This window comes from Haematobia irritans, chromosome 5, assembly GCF_050003625.1.
Source record: "Haematobia irritans isolate KBUSLIRL chromosome 5, ASM5000362v1, whole genome shotgun sequence".
Lineage (NCBI taxonomy): Eukaryota > Metazoa > Arthropoda > Insecta > Diptera > Muscidae > Haematobia > Haematobia irritans.
In genome coordinates this window covers 13,681,782-13,697,124 of record NC_134401.1, presented here as the reverse complement: position 1 = coordinate 13,697,124, position 15,343 = coordinate 13,681,782, and the positions used below count along the sequence as shown (strand labels likewise).

Below are 15,343 nucleotides of genomic sequence, written 5' to 3'. Positions count from 1 at the left end.
AGTTGACCGATTTGCTTGAAATTTTCATTGAAAGTTGGGGTTGGCATCTAGACAAAGATCCGCTACTTTATATTTCGATATTTGGCGGCGGAGGGGGACCTCCCCTTTGTTCGACTTTTTTAAAGTACAGCGAAAAAACTAAAATTCTCTAAATTATGTGAGATTTACAAAGAACATGCGGTGAGGTTATGGAATTAATATGGGGTACCTGATGATTTCATATGTGGACGGAGAGGAGGACCTCCCCCTTGCCCTACTTTTTGAAACTTGGAACAAAATTATGCGATTTGCTTGAAATTTTCATTGAATGTTGAATCCGCCACATTATTTTTCGATATTTGGTCGGAGAGGGGGCCCACCCCTTTGCCCGACTTTTTTTTTAAGTACAAACAAAACTAAACTCCCCCGACTGAAATTTTACGGAAAAAAATGGGTTATGAAATTTATATCAGATTCTTGATTTTTTAATAAAAACAAAAGGGCATAGGGAGACATCCGCTTCTCTTAAGTACATACAGAGAAACAATTTAACTTTACCGAGTTACTTGACATTTACAGAGGACTGGGGAGAGGTTACGATATTAATAGTTGTTACCTGATTTTGTGATATTTGGACGGAAGAGAGGCCGCCCTTTTAGGCTTATAATTTGCTTGACATTTTCTGGGACGTTTACAAAAGAAACGCTACATCACTTTTCGATATTTGGTTGGGGAGGAGGTCCTCCTCTAAAAACGAAGAGGCAACCTTCCTTGCCCCACACTTGAAGGAAAGTTTCAAGAATTTTCAGGGAAGGTTAGGGGTGCTATTCACTACGGTGTTTGTCGATATTGTATCGGGGAAAGTGACGTCCCTTTAAAACAATACAGCAAAATTTAAACATCTCCGATCTACTTGAAATTTACAGGGAACGTGGGAGGAGGTGATTAAATTTATACATGATTTTTAAATTAGTATATGATTTTTTGATATCTGGTTGGGGAAGGGGAAAATTTAAATAAACTTTGTCGATTTATTTCGATACAATTTATAGGGACCATTGAGTAGTTGTGAAATTAATATAGGGTACGTTATAGTCCGATATCAGGTCGGAGTGGAGCGAAGGTGGGGAGAGGGTTCCCTTTTGTCAGTTTTTTTTTTTTTTTTTCTTAAATTGAAAGTAGAGGGTTGTCCGTAAATGGGAACTCGGTACATAATTTTATGATTTTTGAACAAGCTTCTGCCAGACTTCTTTTTAGTAAAGAACTTAAACTTACATGAAATTGGCAGCCAACGTAGAGGGTGCATCATTTTAGCAAATGTTAATGTGGTAAAATTTTTTACTACTTTTGCTTTTTTCGATTTATTGGATGGGAAACAATAATACTTTGTATGTTATTATAATATAGTGCTTAATATTCAGATATGTTGAAGAGAAGGATACCTTTCCTTGGCAAACCACACTTAAAATTCACAAGAAATATACAATATTGTAAAAAAAACGAACCGTTTTACATATGCATATCCGCCGATTTGTTTGAAAGAATTCAAATCATTTCGAATTTGTTTTCAGCACGAAGGATATGGTTGACTAAGTTAACGCAAAATGTTCCTACAAATACGCTTCGGAAGGCGCAGCAAAGTGGACCGGGTTACGCTAGTTTTCTATAAAAACCAATTTTTGACATAATTTTCTATAGAAATATAATTTTGACAAAATTTTCTATAGAAATATAATTTTGACAAAATTTTCTATAGAAATAAAATGTTGACAAAATTTGCTATAGAAATACAATTTTGACAAAATTTTCTATAGAAATAAAATTTTGGAAACATTTTTTGTAGAAATAAAATTTTTGATAAAACTTTCTATAGAAATAAAATTTTGACAAAATTTTCTATAGAAAAAATTATTACAAAATTTTCCATAGAAATAAAATTTTGACAAAATTTTCTATAGAAATAAAATTTTTAAAAAATTTTCTATAGAAATAAAATTTTGTAAAAATTTTCTATAGAAATAAAATTTTGACAAAATTTTCTATAGATATAAAATTTTGAAAAAATTTCAATAGAAATAAAATTTTGAAAAAATTTTCTAGATTAATACAATTTTATAAAAATTTTCTATAGAAATAAAATTTTGAAAAAATTTTCTAGATTAATACAATTTTATAAAAATTTTCTATAGAAATAAATTTTTGAAAAAATTTCTATAGTAAAACGTTTGTTCAATGGTTAGAGGTATTTTGAGTCCTTTCTTTTCTCGAGGACACCTTTCTCGAGAATACAAAAATTAATTTAACCTAATTTCATCAAATAGTGTGTAGGCAATCATGAAGTCATTGTGTTCTTTCTTTACTTCCTTGTTATTTGATTGTTTCTTTTTGAAAAATAAAACTTTTTCAAAGCTAGCTTTTTTTTGTGCGAAACTTTTGTAATAAACTTTTCGGTGTTGTCGCATATCTTTCTATACTTTGATACTGTAAGCTGCGCATTATGTTTGCTGTGCACTTTTTTCATTTTAGCGCCATTTGGCGGACGAGGAAGTCGTAACAGCCACTGGTTCTTAAGCCATAAATATCCTCACTTCCGCTGCTCAAATGGTCTGGTCTAGATTTTAGTGGTGGTGTAACAGAAAATTTCCTTCTTGATTTCTCTCACTCTCCCTCTTTCTCTTCTGGTATCTTTTGGATATGCATATGTGTATAATGTTTTTCTCTCTCTCTCTCGTTCACTCTCTCTTAATTTTTATTTCTTTCCCTCATAACCACTAATTTGTTACATATGACCCGACCTTGATTAAAGCGTGAGACAAAGTTTTCATTTTTTTTGTTTTTCTTGCCATGCAAAAACGTTACCGTAGAAGCAAAGCCCTACAAAAAAGAAAACAAGAAAATTATGAATAATAAATCATAAGCACCAAACTCCTTGTCTCCTAACGGAAGGAAGCTTATGCCAAGTGGCTGCTGGCTTCTACAGTAAATGAAAACTTTACCCGGCTTCTTTGTCAAATTGTTTTAAAATGATGGTAATGGGAGAGGCTCAAGTCCCAAAGAGACACGAACTTTACGGATGTTTGCGTGTAATTTCAACAAGAGTCACAATTTGTTAAGTCAATATTGTTGATGTGTAAAGACACTTATTGACATGCCGATGTTTGATTTTTCTTGCCACATTCAAACTTTTTTGCGGGGGTTAGAGCCCAAAAGAAACTTGCTCTTCTTTTTTTTTCTTGATGGTTTGGCAAGAGGAGTGCGTTTGTAAAAGTTTTTTGAAAATTTTCGACGAAATAAAAAATTAATTCTGTTGAGATAAAACAAACAATAAAGTACCATAGATATTCGTTAATAAAGTAAAACAAAAAAAAATTAAACACGGAAAATTATAAACACGAGAAACATGTCTTAAATGTATTTACTTTACATGAGAAAAACTCTAGAAAAAGTGAACACTGGTTCTTAAGTTCGTTGGATGGGAAAATGGGCAAATGTTCCCCGATACAATTGTGATATAAACAAAAATTTGACAATTTTTTTCTATAGAAATAAAATTTTGACAAAATTTTTTATAGACATAAATTTTTGCTGAAAAGCGGAGATTTCATTTGCACCTCGATATTCTACATCCAAACGTGGTTAGGTTAGTTATAAGGTCAGCCCTATATCTCAGGCTGACTTGGACTATACGGTCCATTGTGATACCACAGTGATGAACTTAAGGGAAATGATTGTGTGCTACCCGATTTTTTGTTCATTTCAACGACAAGGGAATTCCTTTTTATAGACGATTCCGAACGGCGTTCCACATTGCGGTGAAACCACTTAGAGATGTCTTGAAACATTCAGAAATGTAACCAGCATTACTGCTGAAAAACTTTTTGGTGTTTGATCGTAACTGGCATTGAACCCACGACCCTTTTTATGCAAAACGGACATGCTAACCATTGCATCACAGTGGCTCCTACCAAACGTGGTAAAAACCAAAATATGATTCATATCTGGCTGAACCTACTAATTTTTTACTCATAGGTTCAAGACGGGTCTTCTCGACCTTACTTACGTGTGAAATCTTGATCACAGAAATTCCAATTGTAAAGGGTGATTTTTTAAGAGCCATAGAAAATTTTTCATGAAAAAAAGAACAGTATATGAAGAAAATGTATGAAATCCGTATTTGAATTGATAGTACGGGCTATATAATTCAAGCGGATGGACCGCAACTACGCGCCCCATCCGCTTAATCCAATTTTGGCATACTCTTTGCAACATTTCGACCAGTTTTTATTTTGTTTTCAAGAATAAATGCTTCAAAGTTTTCTCCCAATACGTCAGTTAAAGTAGATTTGTCGGTAAAGACATTTATCATGGCTTCACAAAATATAGTCCAAAAGACATTAAATCTCACGATCTAGGAGGCCATTTGACCCGTCCCGAACGTGAAATAAGTTATTCAGTTATTCACCGAATTCGCCTCTGAATAACTTCATTGTTACGCGTGCTATGTGGCACTGTTTTGTTGAGCCGCCATATGTCGTATAAGTCATATTCTTGCATTTTGGAACAAAAAAGAAAATAATTTTTTGGATATTATCTCATAGTAGCGCTCGCCATTCTCAGTTATGATTCGCATCATCTTTAAAAAAATCCGGCCCAATGATGCCATCAGCCCATAAATCGCACCAAACTGTGATTTTGTGATACCCTCCACCATAGGATGGGGGGTATATTAACTATGTCATTCCATTTGTAACACATCGAAATATTGCTCTAAGACCCCATAAAGTATACATATATTCTGGGTCGTAGTGAAATTCAGAGTCGATCTGAGCATGTCCATCCGTCCGTCTGTTGAAATCACGTTAACTCCCGAACGAAACAAGATATCGACTTGAAACTTGGCACAAGTAGTTGTTATTGATTTAGGTCGGATGGTATTGCAAATGGGCCATATCGGTCCCCATATAAACGGACCCCCAAATTTGGCTTGCGAGGCCTCTAAGAGAAGCAAATTTCATCCAATCCGGCTAAAATTTGGTACATAGAGTTAGTATATGGTCTCTACCAACCATGCAAAAATTGGTCCATATCGGTCTATAATTATATATAGCCCCCATATAAACCGATCCCCCGATTTGGCTTGCTGAGCCTCTAAGAGAAGCAAATTTCATCCGATCCGGCTGAAATTTGGTACATGATGTTAATATATGGTCACTAATGACCATGCAAAAATTGGTCCATATCGGTCCATAATTATATATAGCCCCCATATAAACCGATCCCCTGATTTGGCTTGCAGAGCCTCTAAGAGAAGCAAATTTCATCCGATCCGGCTGAAATTTGGTTCACGATGTTAGTATTTGGTCTCTAATTACCACGCAAAAATTGGTCCATATCCGTCCATAATTATATATAGCCCCCATATAAACCGATCACCAGATTTGACCTCCGGAGCCTCTTGGAAGAGCAAAATTCTGCCCATTCGGTTGAAATTTGGTATGTGATGTTAGTATATGGTATCCAACAACCATGCAGGAATTGGTTCCTATCAGTCCATAATTATATATAGCTCCCATATAAACCGATCCCCAGATTTGACCTCCGGTGCCTTTTGGACAAGCAAAATTCATCCGATCTGGTTGAAATTTGGTGGTAGTATATGATATTTAACAACCAGGCCAAAAGTGGTCCATATCAGTCCATAATCATTTATAGCCCCCATATAAACCGATTCCGAGATTTGGTTTTGGAGCCTCTTGGAGGAGCAAATTTCGTAGAAGTTTCTACGCAATCCATGGTGGAGGGTACATAAGATTCGGCCTGGCCGAACTTACGGCCGCATATACTTGTTTCTTCTTCATATGGGGCCGTTTTGACGCGATTTCGACCTTCAAACGCTCCAATAACGCCATATAATAGTCACTGTTGATGGTTTTTCCCTTCTCAAGATAATCGATAAAAATTATTCCATGCGCATCCCAAAAAACAGAGGCCATTACTTTGCCAGCGGACTTTTGTGATTGAGCCATGTTTCATCCATTGTCACATATCGACGGAAAAACTCGGGTGTATTACGAGTTAACAGCTGCAAACACCGCTCAGAATCATCAACACGTTGTTGCTTTTGGTCAAATGTGAGCTCGCGCGGCACCCATTTTGCACAGAGCTTCCGCATATCCAAATATTGATGAATGATATAACCAACACGTTCCTTTGATATCTTTAAGGCCTCTGCTATCTCGATCAACTTCATTTTACGGTCATTCAAAATCATTTTGTGGATTCTTTTGATGTTTTCGTCCGTAACCACCTCTTTCGGGCGTCCACTGTGTTCACCGTCCTCCGTGCTCATTTCATCACGCTTGAATTTTGCATACCAATCAATTATTGTTGATTTCCCTGGGGCAGAGTCCGGAAACTCATTATCAAGCCAAGATTTTGCTTCGACCGTATTTTTTTCCTTCAGAAAAACAGTATTTTATCAAAACACGAAATTCCTTTGTTTGCATTTTTTCCACAATAACAAAAGTTGCTTCACAAAAGACGCTCTATATCAAATTTTGACACGAATCATTTGAAGGTTGGTACTATATAAAAATAATATGCGACGCCATCTATGTGTCAGACCGGGGACTTATTAGTCAACCTGTTAGTTAAAAAATTACCCTATGCAATGTCCGTCATTGTGATAAATAGAGAATCGGGCAGCACTCATTGATAAGAGCGAAGATCATTTGCAGTGGTATCACAGAGGTCCTTCTCTCTTTCTCTCTCTAACTAGCTGTCCCTTCCAATTACCAAATTTTATACAAACAATTAAATTCTCATCATCTGTTTTTTCGTTTCTCTTAATTTTTAACATTTTAACATATTGTTGTTCATTAGCTTAAATTAACAAATACAATTAATATATATACGTATTTGTCACATACGTGCCTCAAAAACCCTTCAACGTTAATGAAGTCACTGCTGTTGGTGATTATGTCTATAGATGTTTTCACATATGTATTTATGTATGTATGTATATGTGATAATTTCATATACATTTTTACTCCCTTTTGTTTTTATTTATTTATATTATATAATAGAAGAATAGCAAGCTTCATCAGCTTGGGCAAATGTCAAGAAAAACAAAAAAGATTTTCCATGAAAACAAACAAAAAAACTTACCATTTTCCTCTTCAATGTTACGTGTCATGGCTGTGGGTGTTACACGAGCACGTGTCGATGTTGTGTGTGTTGTACAGCATATCAGGACTATAAAAAGCCAACATACAATACTCGATAGTAAGGAGGAGAATGTTGATGATGATGATGATGACGATAATGCAGACCTTGAGTGGAATGCTGTTGTGACAGGGGATATAGATCCTGCTGTTAATGCGATGACTTTAGCCGAAGAGGTGGACGATGACGATGATGTTGATAATGATGCTTCTGATGTGGTGCATAGGCGTTGTAATGGCAAGTTGTCGTTTATTGTATGTAGATCCATATTTTCAGTCTATTAAATAGATCGGTTTTGTTAAAAAAAAAAAGAATTTTTTTGTATTGAAGAATTAAAGGGTGTAGGCCTTAGATTTGTGCAAAAACTATTGCTAATAGTTTAAGAGAGTTATTGTGACACAGGTTTATTGAGTTAACGTTGAGTTGATATTCTCTTGTATATAGCATATAATACAGACATTGTTCAACAATATAAGTTCATTGCTTAGAGGGTAACTGTATTCACTCTATCTCTCTTTGTTTCTCTCACACATTTTCCATTTTTGATTATCACACAGAAATCTTTCTTAATATGGACTGTTATTGCTCTCACACTGTGGTCAAGACATTGACTTTTATTGTAGCCTACAGTGAGTGATACTCTGCTTATTGCTATTTAACTGAGTATGCTACAAGGAGAGTTGTGCTACATATGTCACATTGACTCTTATTGCTACCAATTCACAATTGAGCTCTGCTTTACATTTACTGTTGTGGGTCTCACACACATTAGCTGCTGTTGTTCTCACAAAATGTGATAAACACATTGACTACTATTGTAACCTACAGTGAATGATACTCAGCTTATTGGTATTTAACAGAGTATGCTATAAGTGATCACCACATTGACTCTTATTGCTAATAATTCACCAGTGAGCTCTTCCTCACATTTATTGTAGCCTAATCTCTGTTAATCTCTTTATAGGTATGCTATTAGCAAAGGTCTCTGATTATGTGATTTACAGTGGGCTAGATAATTGTCAAAGCCTTTATTAGTCAAAGAGGGTAAATTAAAATACACCATGATTTTATTCATGTGAAAATTCCTTGTTTTTCGAATTATTATTATTTTTTTTATAACAAACGATTGCTATGTCCCACTCTTTAACTTTGTTGTTGTTTTGTTTTTTTAGTCAAGCTAATTTTCCAAGTTTTGTTTCCATTCCATTTTCACAAAGAGAAAACAATGTTAATGTTGCTGCTGCTATGACAGTAAAGTTATGGCTATGGTGGCCCCTGTTGTTATGTTTTTCTATTATTTACGATAATTAAGTAAACTTTTCTTGTTGCTTTTTATCCTTTATTCCATACATTTTTGCATTGCCTTAGGGACTTTGAGTGTTGCTCTTGCTGTAGCTTTCTAGTTTTATTTTATTTTGTTTATTTGTAGCTGGTGTTGATTATTTGCAATTCTCTTGTTCGCTTTGGCACAAAATGCATATGGGGAAAAAAGTCTTTCTTATTCACACACACAGACGCACACACTCACGTATACAAAAATGCATTAATATCCATGTTTTTTGTGTACATTAAAAATGTACACAAATATATATATTTTCTTATATTTATTTAAGAATTGTTTAAGCATTGTTTAGTTTTAACCTCATTTCTTTTTCCTTTAGTTTTTGCCTTTTATATCTTTATCATAGTGAAATTCATTTCTTTATTAGTGTGAATTGTTAGTGTTCATATTAGATGTCTGGCATTAAGATTTTCCAACTATAGCGTACACACACACACCCACACAAAGTTATTCATTTTTGTGTGATTTTGTTACTCCTGCCGGCATTTGTTCTTTTGTTTTTGCATGCCATTGAAAAGCTTTTGTATAGACCATGTTTTTGTTTTCATGTTATTTTTATACAGGTGATTTCATCTTATTTTCTTTAGCCCCCAAGGTTATGAAATCTGAAACGATAGAGAAGTGGAGAAAATAAGAATTACATATATATATATAAAGGAATATACATTTTTGTATAAAAAAGTTAAAATATAATTTATTTTATAAATACAAAGAAAACTTAATCTTTATTGAATCACATATCAGTTTCATTAATATAATGAAAGTATTCATTAATAATATCAAATGGTTCATTGGTAAACAGAAAATTCATGGGTTAAAAGCAAAATGTCGTTATATTCTTTTATATTTACAAAAATTTTGTCATTAAATTTTGTCATCATATCTAAAGAAAAAATGTTTACAAATTTTATTTCTAAATAACAGGTTGGCTGATAAGTCCCCGGTCTAACAAAGAAAAACACATTTTTTTTGTCAAAATTCGTTTTTATTATTCAACATAGTTCCCTTCAAGAGCGATACAACGATTATAACGACCTTCCAATTTTTTGATACCATTTTGGTAGTACTCCTTCGGTTTTTCCTCAAAATAGGCCTCAGTTTCGGCGATCACCTCTTCATTGCAGCCAAATTTTTTCCCTGCGAGCATCCTTTTGAGGTCTGAGAACAAAAAAAGTCGCTGGGTGCCAGATCTGGAGAATACGGTAGGTGGGGAAGCAATTCGAAGCCCAATTCATGAATTTTTGCCATCGTTCTCAATGACTTGTGGCACGGTGCGTTGTCTTGGTGGAACAACACTTTTTCTTCTTCATATGGGGCCATTTTGCCACGATTTTGGCCTTCAAACGCTCCAATAACGCCATATAATAGGCACTGTTGATGGTTTTTCCCTTCTCAAGATAATCGATAAAAATTATTCCGTGCGCATCCCAAAAAACAGAGGCCATTACTTTGCCAGCGGACTTTTGAGTCTTTCCACGCTTCGGAGACGGTTCTTCGGTCGCTGTCCACTCAGCCGACTGTCGATTGGACTCAGGAGTGTAGTGATGGAGCCATGTTTCATCCATTGTCACATATTGACGGAAAACCTCGGGTGTATCATTCAAAATCATTTTGTGGATTTTTTTGATGTTTTCGTCGGTAACCACCTCCACTGCATTCACCGTCCTCCGTGATCATTTCACCTCGCTTGAGTTTTGCATACCAATCAATTATTGTTGATTTCCCTGGGGCAGAGTCCGGAAACTCATTATCAAGCCAAGTTTTTGCTTCCACCGTATTTTTTCCCGTCAGAAAACAGTATTTTATCAAAACACGAAATTCCATTTTTTTTCACAATAACAAAAGTTGCTTCACAAAAGACGCTCTACCTCACAAACTAATTGTCTTACAGATGTCAAATTTTGACACGAATCATTTGAAGGTTGGTACTATATAAAAATAATATGCATTTAATACCAGCGACGCCATCTATGTGTCAGATCAGGGACTTATCAGCCAGCCTGATAAAATATTGTCAACATTTCATTCTATAGAAATTTTTGTTATAATTTTATATGTAAAGAAAAATTTGTCAAAAATTTATATCTAAAGAGAATGTTGTTAAAAATTTATATTTAACGAAAAAATAGTCAAAATTTTATATCTAAATACAAAAATAGTCAAAATTTTATTTTTATAGAAAATTTTATAAAAATGTTATTTCTATAGAAAATTGTGTCAAAATTTTATTTCTATAGAAAAATTTGTTAAAAATATATATCTAAAGAAAAATTAGTCAAAATTTTATATCTAGAGAAAACTTAGTCAAAATTTTATATCTAGATAAAAAATAGTCAACATTTTATTTTTATAGAAAATTTTGTAAAAATTTTATTTCTATAGAAATTTTTCCACAATTTATTTTTTTTTTAGTTTTTTTTTTCAATCTTATTTCTGTAGAAAATTTAGCAAAATTTTATTTCTTTAGAAAATTTTGTCAAAAATTTATATATGTCGAAAATTTTGTCAAAAATTTAGTTCTATAGAAAATTTTATTTCCATTAAAAATTTTGTCAAAATTTTTTTCTATAGATGATTTTGTAAAAATTTTATTTCTATAGAAAATTTCGTCAAAATTAAATTCTATAGAAAATATGATTAAAATTCTATTTTATAGAAAATTTTGTCAAAATTTTTTTTCTAGAGAAAACTTTGTAAAAATTTTATTTCTATAGAAAATTTTGTTAAAAATTTATATCTAAAGAAAAATTAGTCAAAATTTTATATCTAAAAAAAAATTAGTCAAAATTTTATTTTTATAGAAAATTTTGTAATAATGTTATTTCTATAAAAAATTGTGTCAAAATTTTATATCTATCGAAAACTTTGACAAAATTTTATTTCTATAGAAAATTGTGTCAAAATTTTATTTCTATAGAAAAATTTGTTAAACTATATATCTAAAGAAAACTTAGTCAAAATTTTATATCTAGAGAAAACTTAGTCAAAATTTTATATCTAGAGAAAAATTAGTCAACATTTTATTTTTATAGAAAATTTTATAAAAATTTTATTTCTATAGTCAAAATTTTATATCTAGAGAAAACTTAGTCAAAATTTTATATCTAGAGAAAAATTAGTCAACATTTTATTTTTATAGAAAATTTTGTAAAAATTTTATTTCTATAGAATTTTTTTTATTTCTATAGTCAAAATTTTTCCAAAATTTATTTTTTTAGTGTTTTTTTTTTTCAATCTTATTTCTGTAGAAAATTTGGCAAATTTTTATTTCTTTAGAAAATTTTGTCAAAATTTTATATTTGTAGAAAATTTTGTCAAAAATTTAGTTCTATAGAAAATTTTATTTTCATTAAAAATTTTGTCAAATTTTTTTTCTATAGATGATTTTGTCAAAATTTTTTTCTATAGATGATTTTGTCAAAATTTTATTTCTATAGAAAATTTTATTAAAATTCCATTTTATAGAAAATTTTGTCAAAATTTTGTTTCTAGAGAAAACTTTATAAAAATTTTATTTCTATAGAAAATTTTGTCAAAATTTTATTTGCAAAGAAAATTTTTTCGAAATGTTATTTCTACAGAAAATTTTATCAAAATTTTATTTCTATAGAACATTTTATCAAAATTTTATTTCTATAGAAAATTTGTGTGCAATGCTGAACTATCACCTCAATTGATTACCTGATCGCTCATAACAGCAATGAGAGGTACTTTGATTTTCTTTACAATTCCTACTTCGACCAATTTTTATACAATCACCATAGGATGGGGGTATATTAACTTTGTCATTTCGTTTGTGACACATCGAAATAGTGCTCAAAGACCCCATAAAGTATCTATATTTTGGGTCGTGGTGAAATTCTGAGTCGATCTAGGCATGTCCGACCTTCCTTCTGTTGAAATCGCGCTAACTTCCGAACGAAACAAGCTATCGACTTGAAACTTTGCACAAGTAGTTGCTATTGATGTAGGTCGAAAGGTATTACAAATGCGCCATATCGGACCACTTTTACGTATAGCCCCGATTAAAACCGACCCCTAGATTTGGCTTGCGGAGCCTCTTGAAGGAGCAAAATTCATTTGATCTGGTTGAAATTTGGTACGTGGTGTACGTATATGGACTCTAATAATCATGCAATAATTGGTCCATATCGGTCCATAATCATTTATAGCCCCCATATAAACCGATCCCCAGATTTGATTTTGGAGCCTCTTGGAGGAACAAATTTCATCCGATTTAGTTAAGATTTGCCACATTGTGCTAGTACATGGCCGCTAACAACCATGCCTAGATTCGGCTTGGCCGAAGTTATTGCCATAGACAATTTGGTAAAAATTTTATTCTTATAGAAAATTTTGTCAAAATTTTATTTCTATAGAAAATTTGGTAAAAATTTTATTCTTATAGAAAATTTTGTCAAAATTTTATTTCTATAGAAAATTTTGTCAAAATTTTATTTCTATAGAAAATTTTGTCAAAATTTTATTTTTATAGAAAATTTTGTCAAAATTTTATTTCTATAGAAAATTTTGTCAAAATTTTATTTCTATATAAATTATTGTCAAAATTTTATTTGTATAGAAAATTTTGTCAAATTTATATTTCCATAGAAAATTTTCTCAAACATTTTATTCCTATAGAAAATTTTATCAAAATTTTATTTTTATAGAAAAATTTGTCGAAATTTTATTTCTATAGAAAATTATAACAGCAATGAGAGGTAGTTTGATTTTCTTTACAATTCCTATTTCGCCCAATTTTTTCGTCAGTGGATAGCTCTATCCTTCTTCAGTTCTTTCTGAGATGATTTACTGAATAGTAGAATATTTTTTGGTTTGTTTAGGTTCATCATTTTTGTTATATTCAATTATTCAATTATTGGAATTGATCTTTGGAAATAGTCAATCATAACAATAAAATCTATGATTTTTTTATTTAATTAAATTAAATTTATCTTCTATACATTTATTAATAATTGTTTTTTATTTGCCACTTACCCAATTCCAGTTTCTACTATAAAACTCAAATGACAAGAAAACTAAGTCTTAAAAAAAAAAAAAACATCCACATGACAACATTAAATCTGATATTCCTGGAAATGACAATTTAGCAAATAACTTCAATATAAACTTTTCATTTCAAGACAAATCATAGATCCATTTCATATCCAATTTAAAGAGACAGAATATCCTCAAGTGCTATGCGTGTATCGTCTATCGCCAAGTAGAACTTTCAAAGTCAATATACAGCAGCAATTGAATGTTGCTTGGACAATTTCATAAAAAAATCGAATTTATTTGAGAAAACAATTTCGAATGTAATTTCGTTTGATTTGTTTTCCTTTGCGAAACAAGATTCCTATATATGGACACTTCTTTTATTTTCTGCCAGCTTTCATACATTTTTAGCTCGTTAAATTTGGAATTCTGATACCCATAAAAAACGAAAAAAGAAATAGCCAAAAAACACGACAAACAAACTCCGTTAATATTTGTCATAGTAGTAGCAATCGTATTCTGCAGTAACATAAGGACGACATATATTTATTTTCGATTTCATCTTTTTTGCCTTCAACCTCCAGTGGAAAATTGAGAAGCTTGCTAGAGGCCAGAAAAACATAAAGGGCTTGGGGGCTATGTGCTTCTGTAATTGGGCAAAGAGTCATGACTTTGTCTTTTCCCATTTTGGTGCCAAAAGAAATACATCTGGCTGGTTATTTTTATTTTAGACAAAAACAAAAAATAAAACCAAGCGTGAATCATAAAATATGTATAAAAACCAATATATCATCTCACAAACAAGACACAATAAATAATAAAGATGAATATAAACGAATATTCGTATAGGAAATACTCCAAAGGACATTGACTGCATATGGTTTGGTATACCAGCAAAAAACAAAAAGAGGTAACCAATCTAGCCAACACACATAGATACGCAAACACAAACATATATACCCTTGAAAAGGAGCATAAGCTGAAATACGTGTACTATAGAAAATATGAATTTTTGTCCATAAATTTATGTGACATTCAAACAAAACACACGTTTCAAGACATAAACCAAGAGACAATATTTGCACAATGGGATGGTAGCAACACTTTTCAAAAAAGGAAATGCTTTAAAAGGCTGACTAACCATTTTAGTCTGAGTACTAGAGCAAAGCATTGGCAAAATTTTGGAAACATTTTCTACGAAAATACAATTTTGACAAAATTTTCTATAAAATTAAATATTGACAAAGTTTTCTATAGAAATAAAATTTTGACAAAATTTTCTATAGAAATAAAATCTTGACAAAATTTTCTGTAGGAATAAAAATTTTACAAAAATTTTTATATAAATAAAATTTTGACAAAGCTTTCTATAGAAATAACAGTTTGACAACATTTTCTATAGATGTAACGTATTGACAAAATTTCCTATAGAAATAATAATTTTGAGAAAATTTTCTACAAAAATAAAATTTTGACACAATTTTCTATAGAAATAAAATTTTGAGAAAATTTTATATAGAAATAAAATTTTGACAAAATTTTCTATAGAAATAAAATTTTGACACAATTTTCTATAAAAATAAAATTTTGAGAAAATTTTCTATAGAAATAAAATTTTGAGAAATTTGTCTATAGACATAAAATTTTGAGAAAATTTTCTATAAAAATAAAATTTTGACACAATTTTCTATAGAAATAAAATTTTGACACAATTTTCTACAAAAATAAAATTTTAAGAAAATTTTCTATAGAAATAAAATTTTGAGCAAATTTTCTATAGAAACAAAAATTTTGAGAAAT

At 31.3% G+C, this 15,343-nt stretch overlaps 1 protein-coding gene across 5 annotated transcripts in view; it reads right to left on the bottom strand.

Annotated features, from left to right (window-relative positions):
• The window catches only part of side-VIII (sidestep VIII), a 431,976-nt gene that overhangs the window by 363,575 nt on the left and 53,058 nt on the right, over positions 1 to 15,343 (bottom strand). For all 5 annotated transcript variants that reach the window (XM_075310736.1, XM_075310739.1, XM_075310738.1 and 2 more), the window contains exon 2: positions 7,147 to 9,150. In XM_075310736.1, the coding sequence (XP_075166851.1) occupies positions 7,147 to 7,471 (325 nt within the window). In that variant the 5' untranslated portion in view covers positions 7,472 to 9,150. The remainder of the gene's footprint in view (positions 1 to 7,146; positions 9,151 to 15,343) is intronic.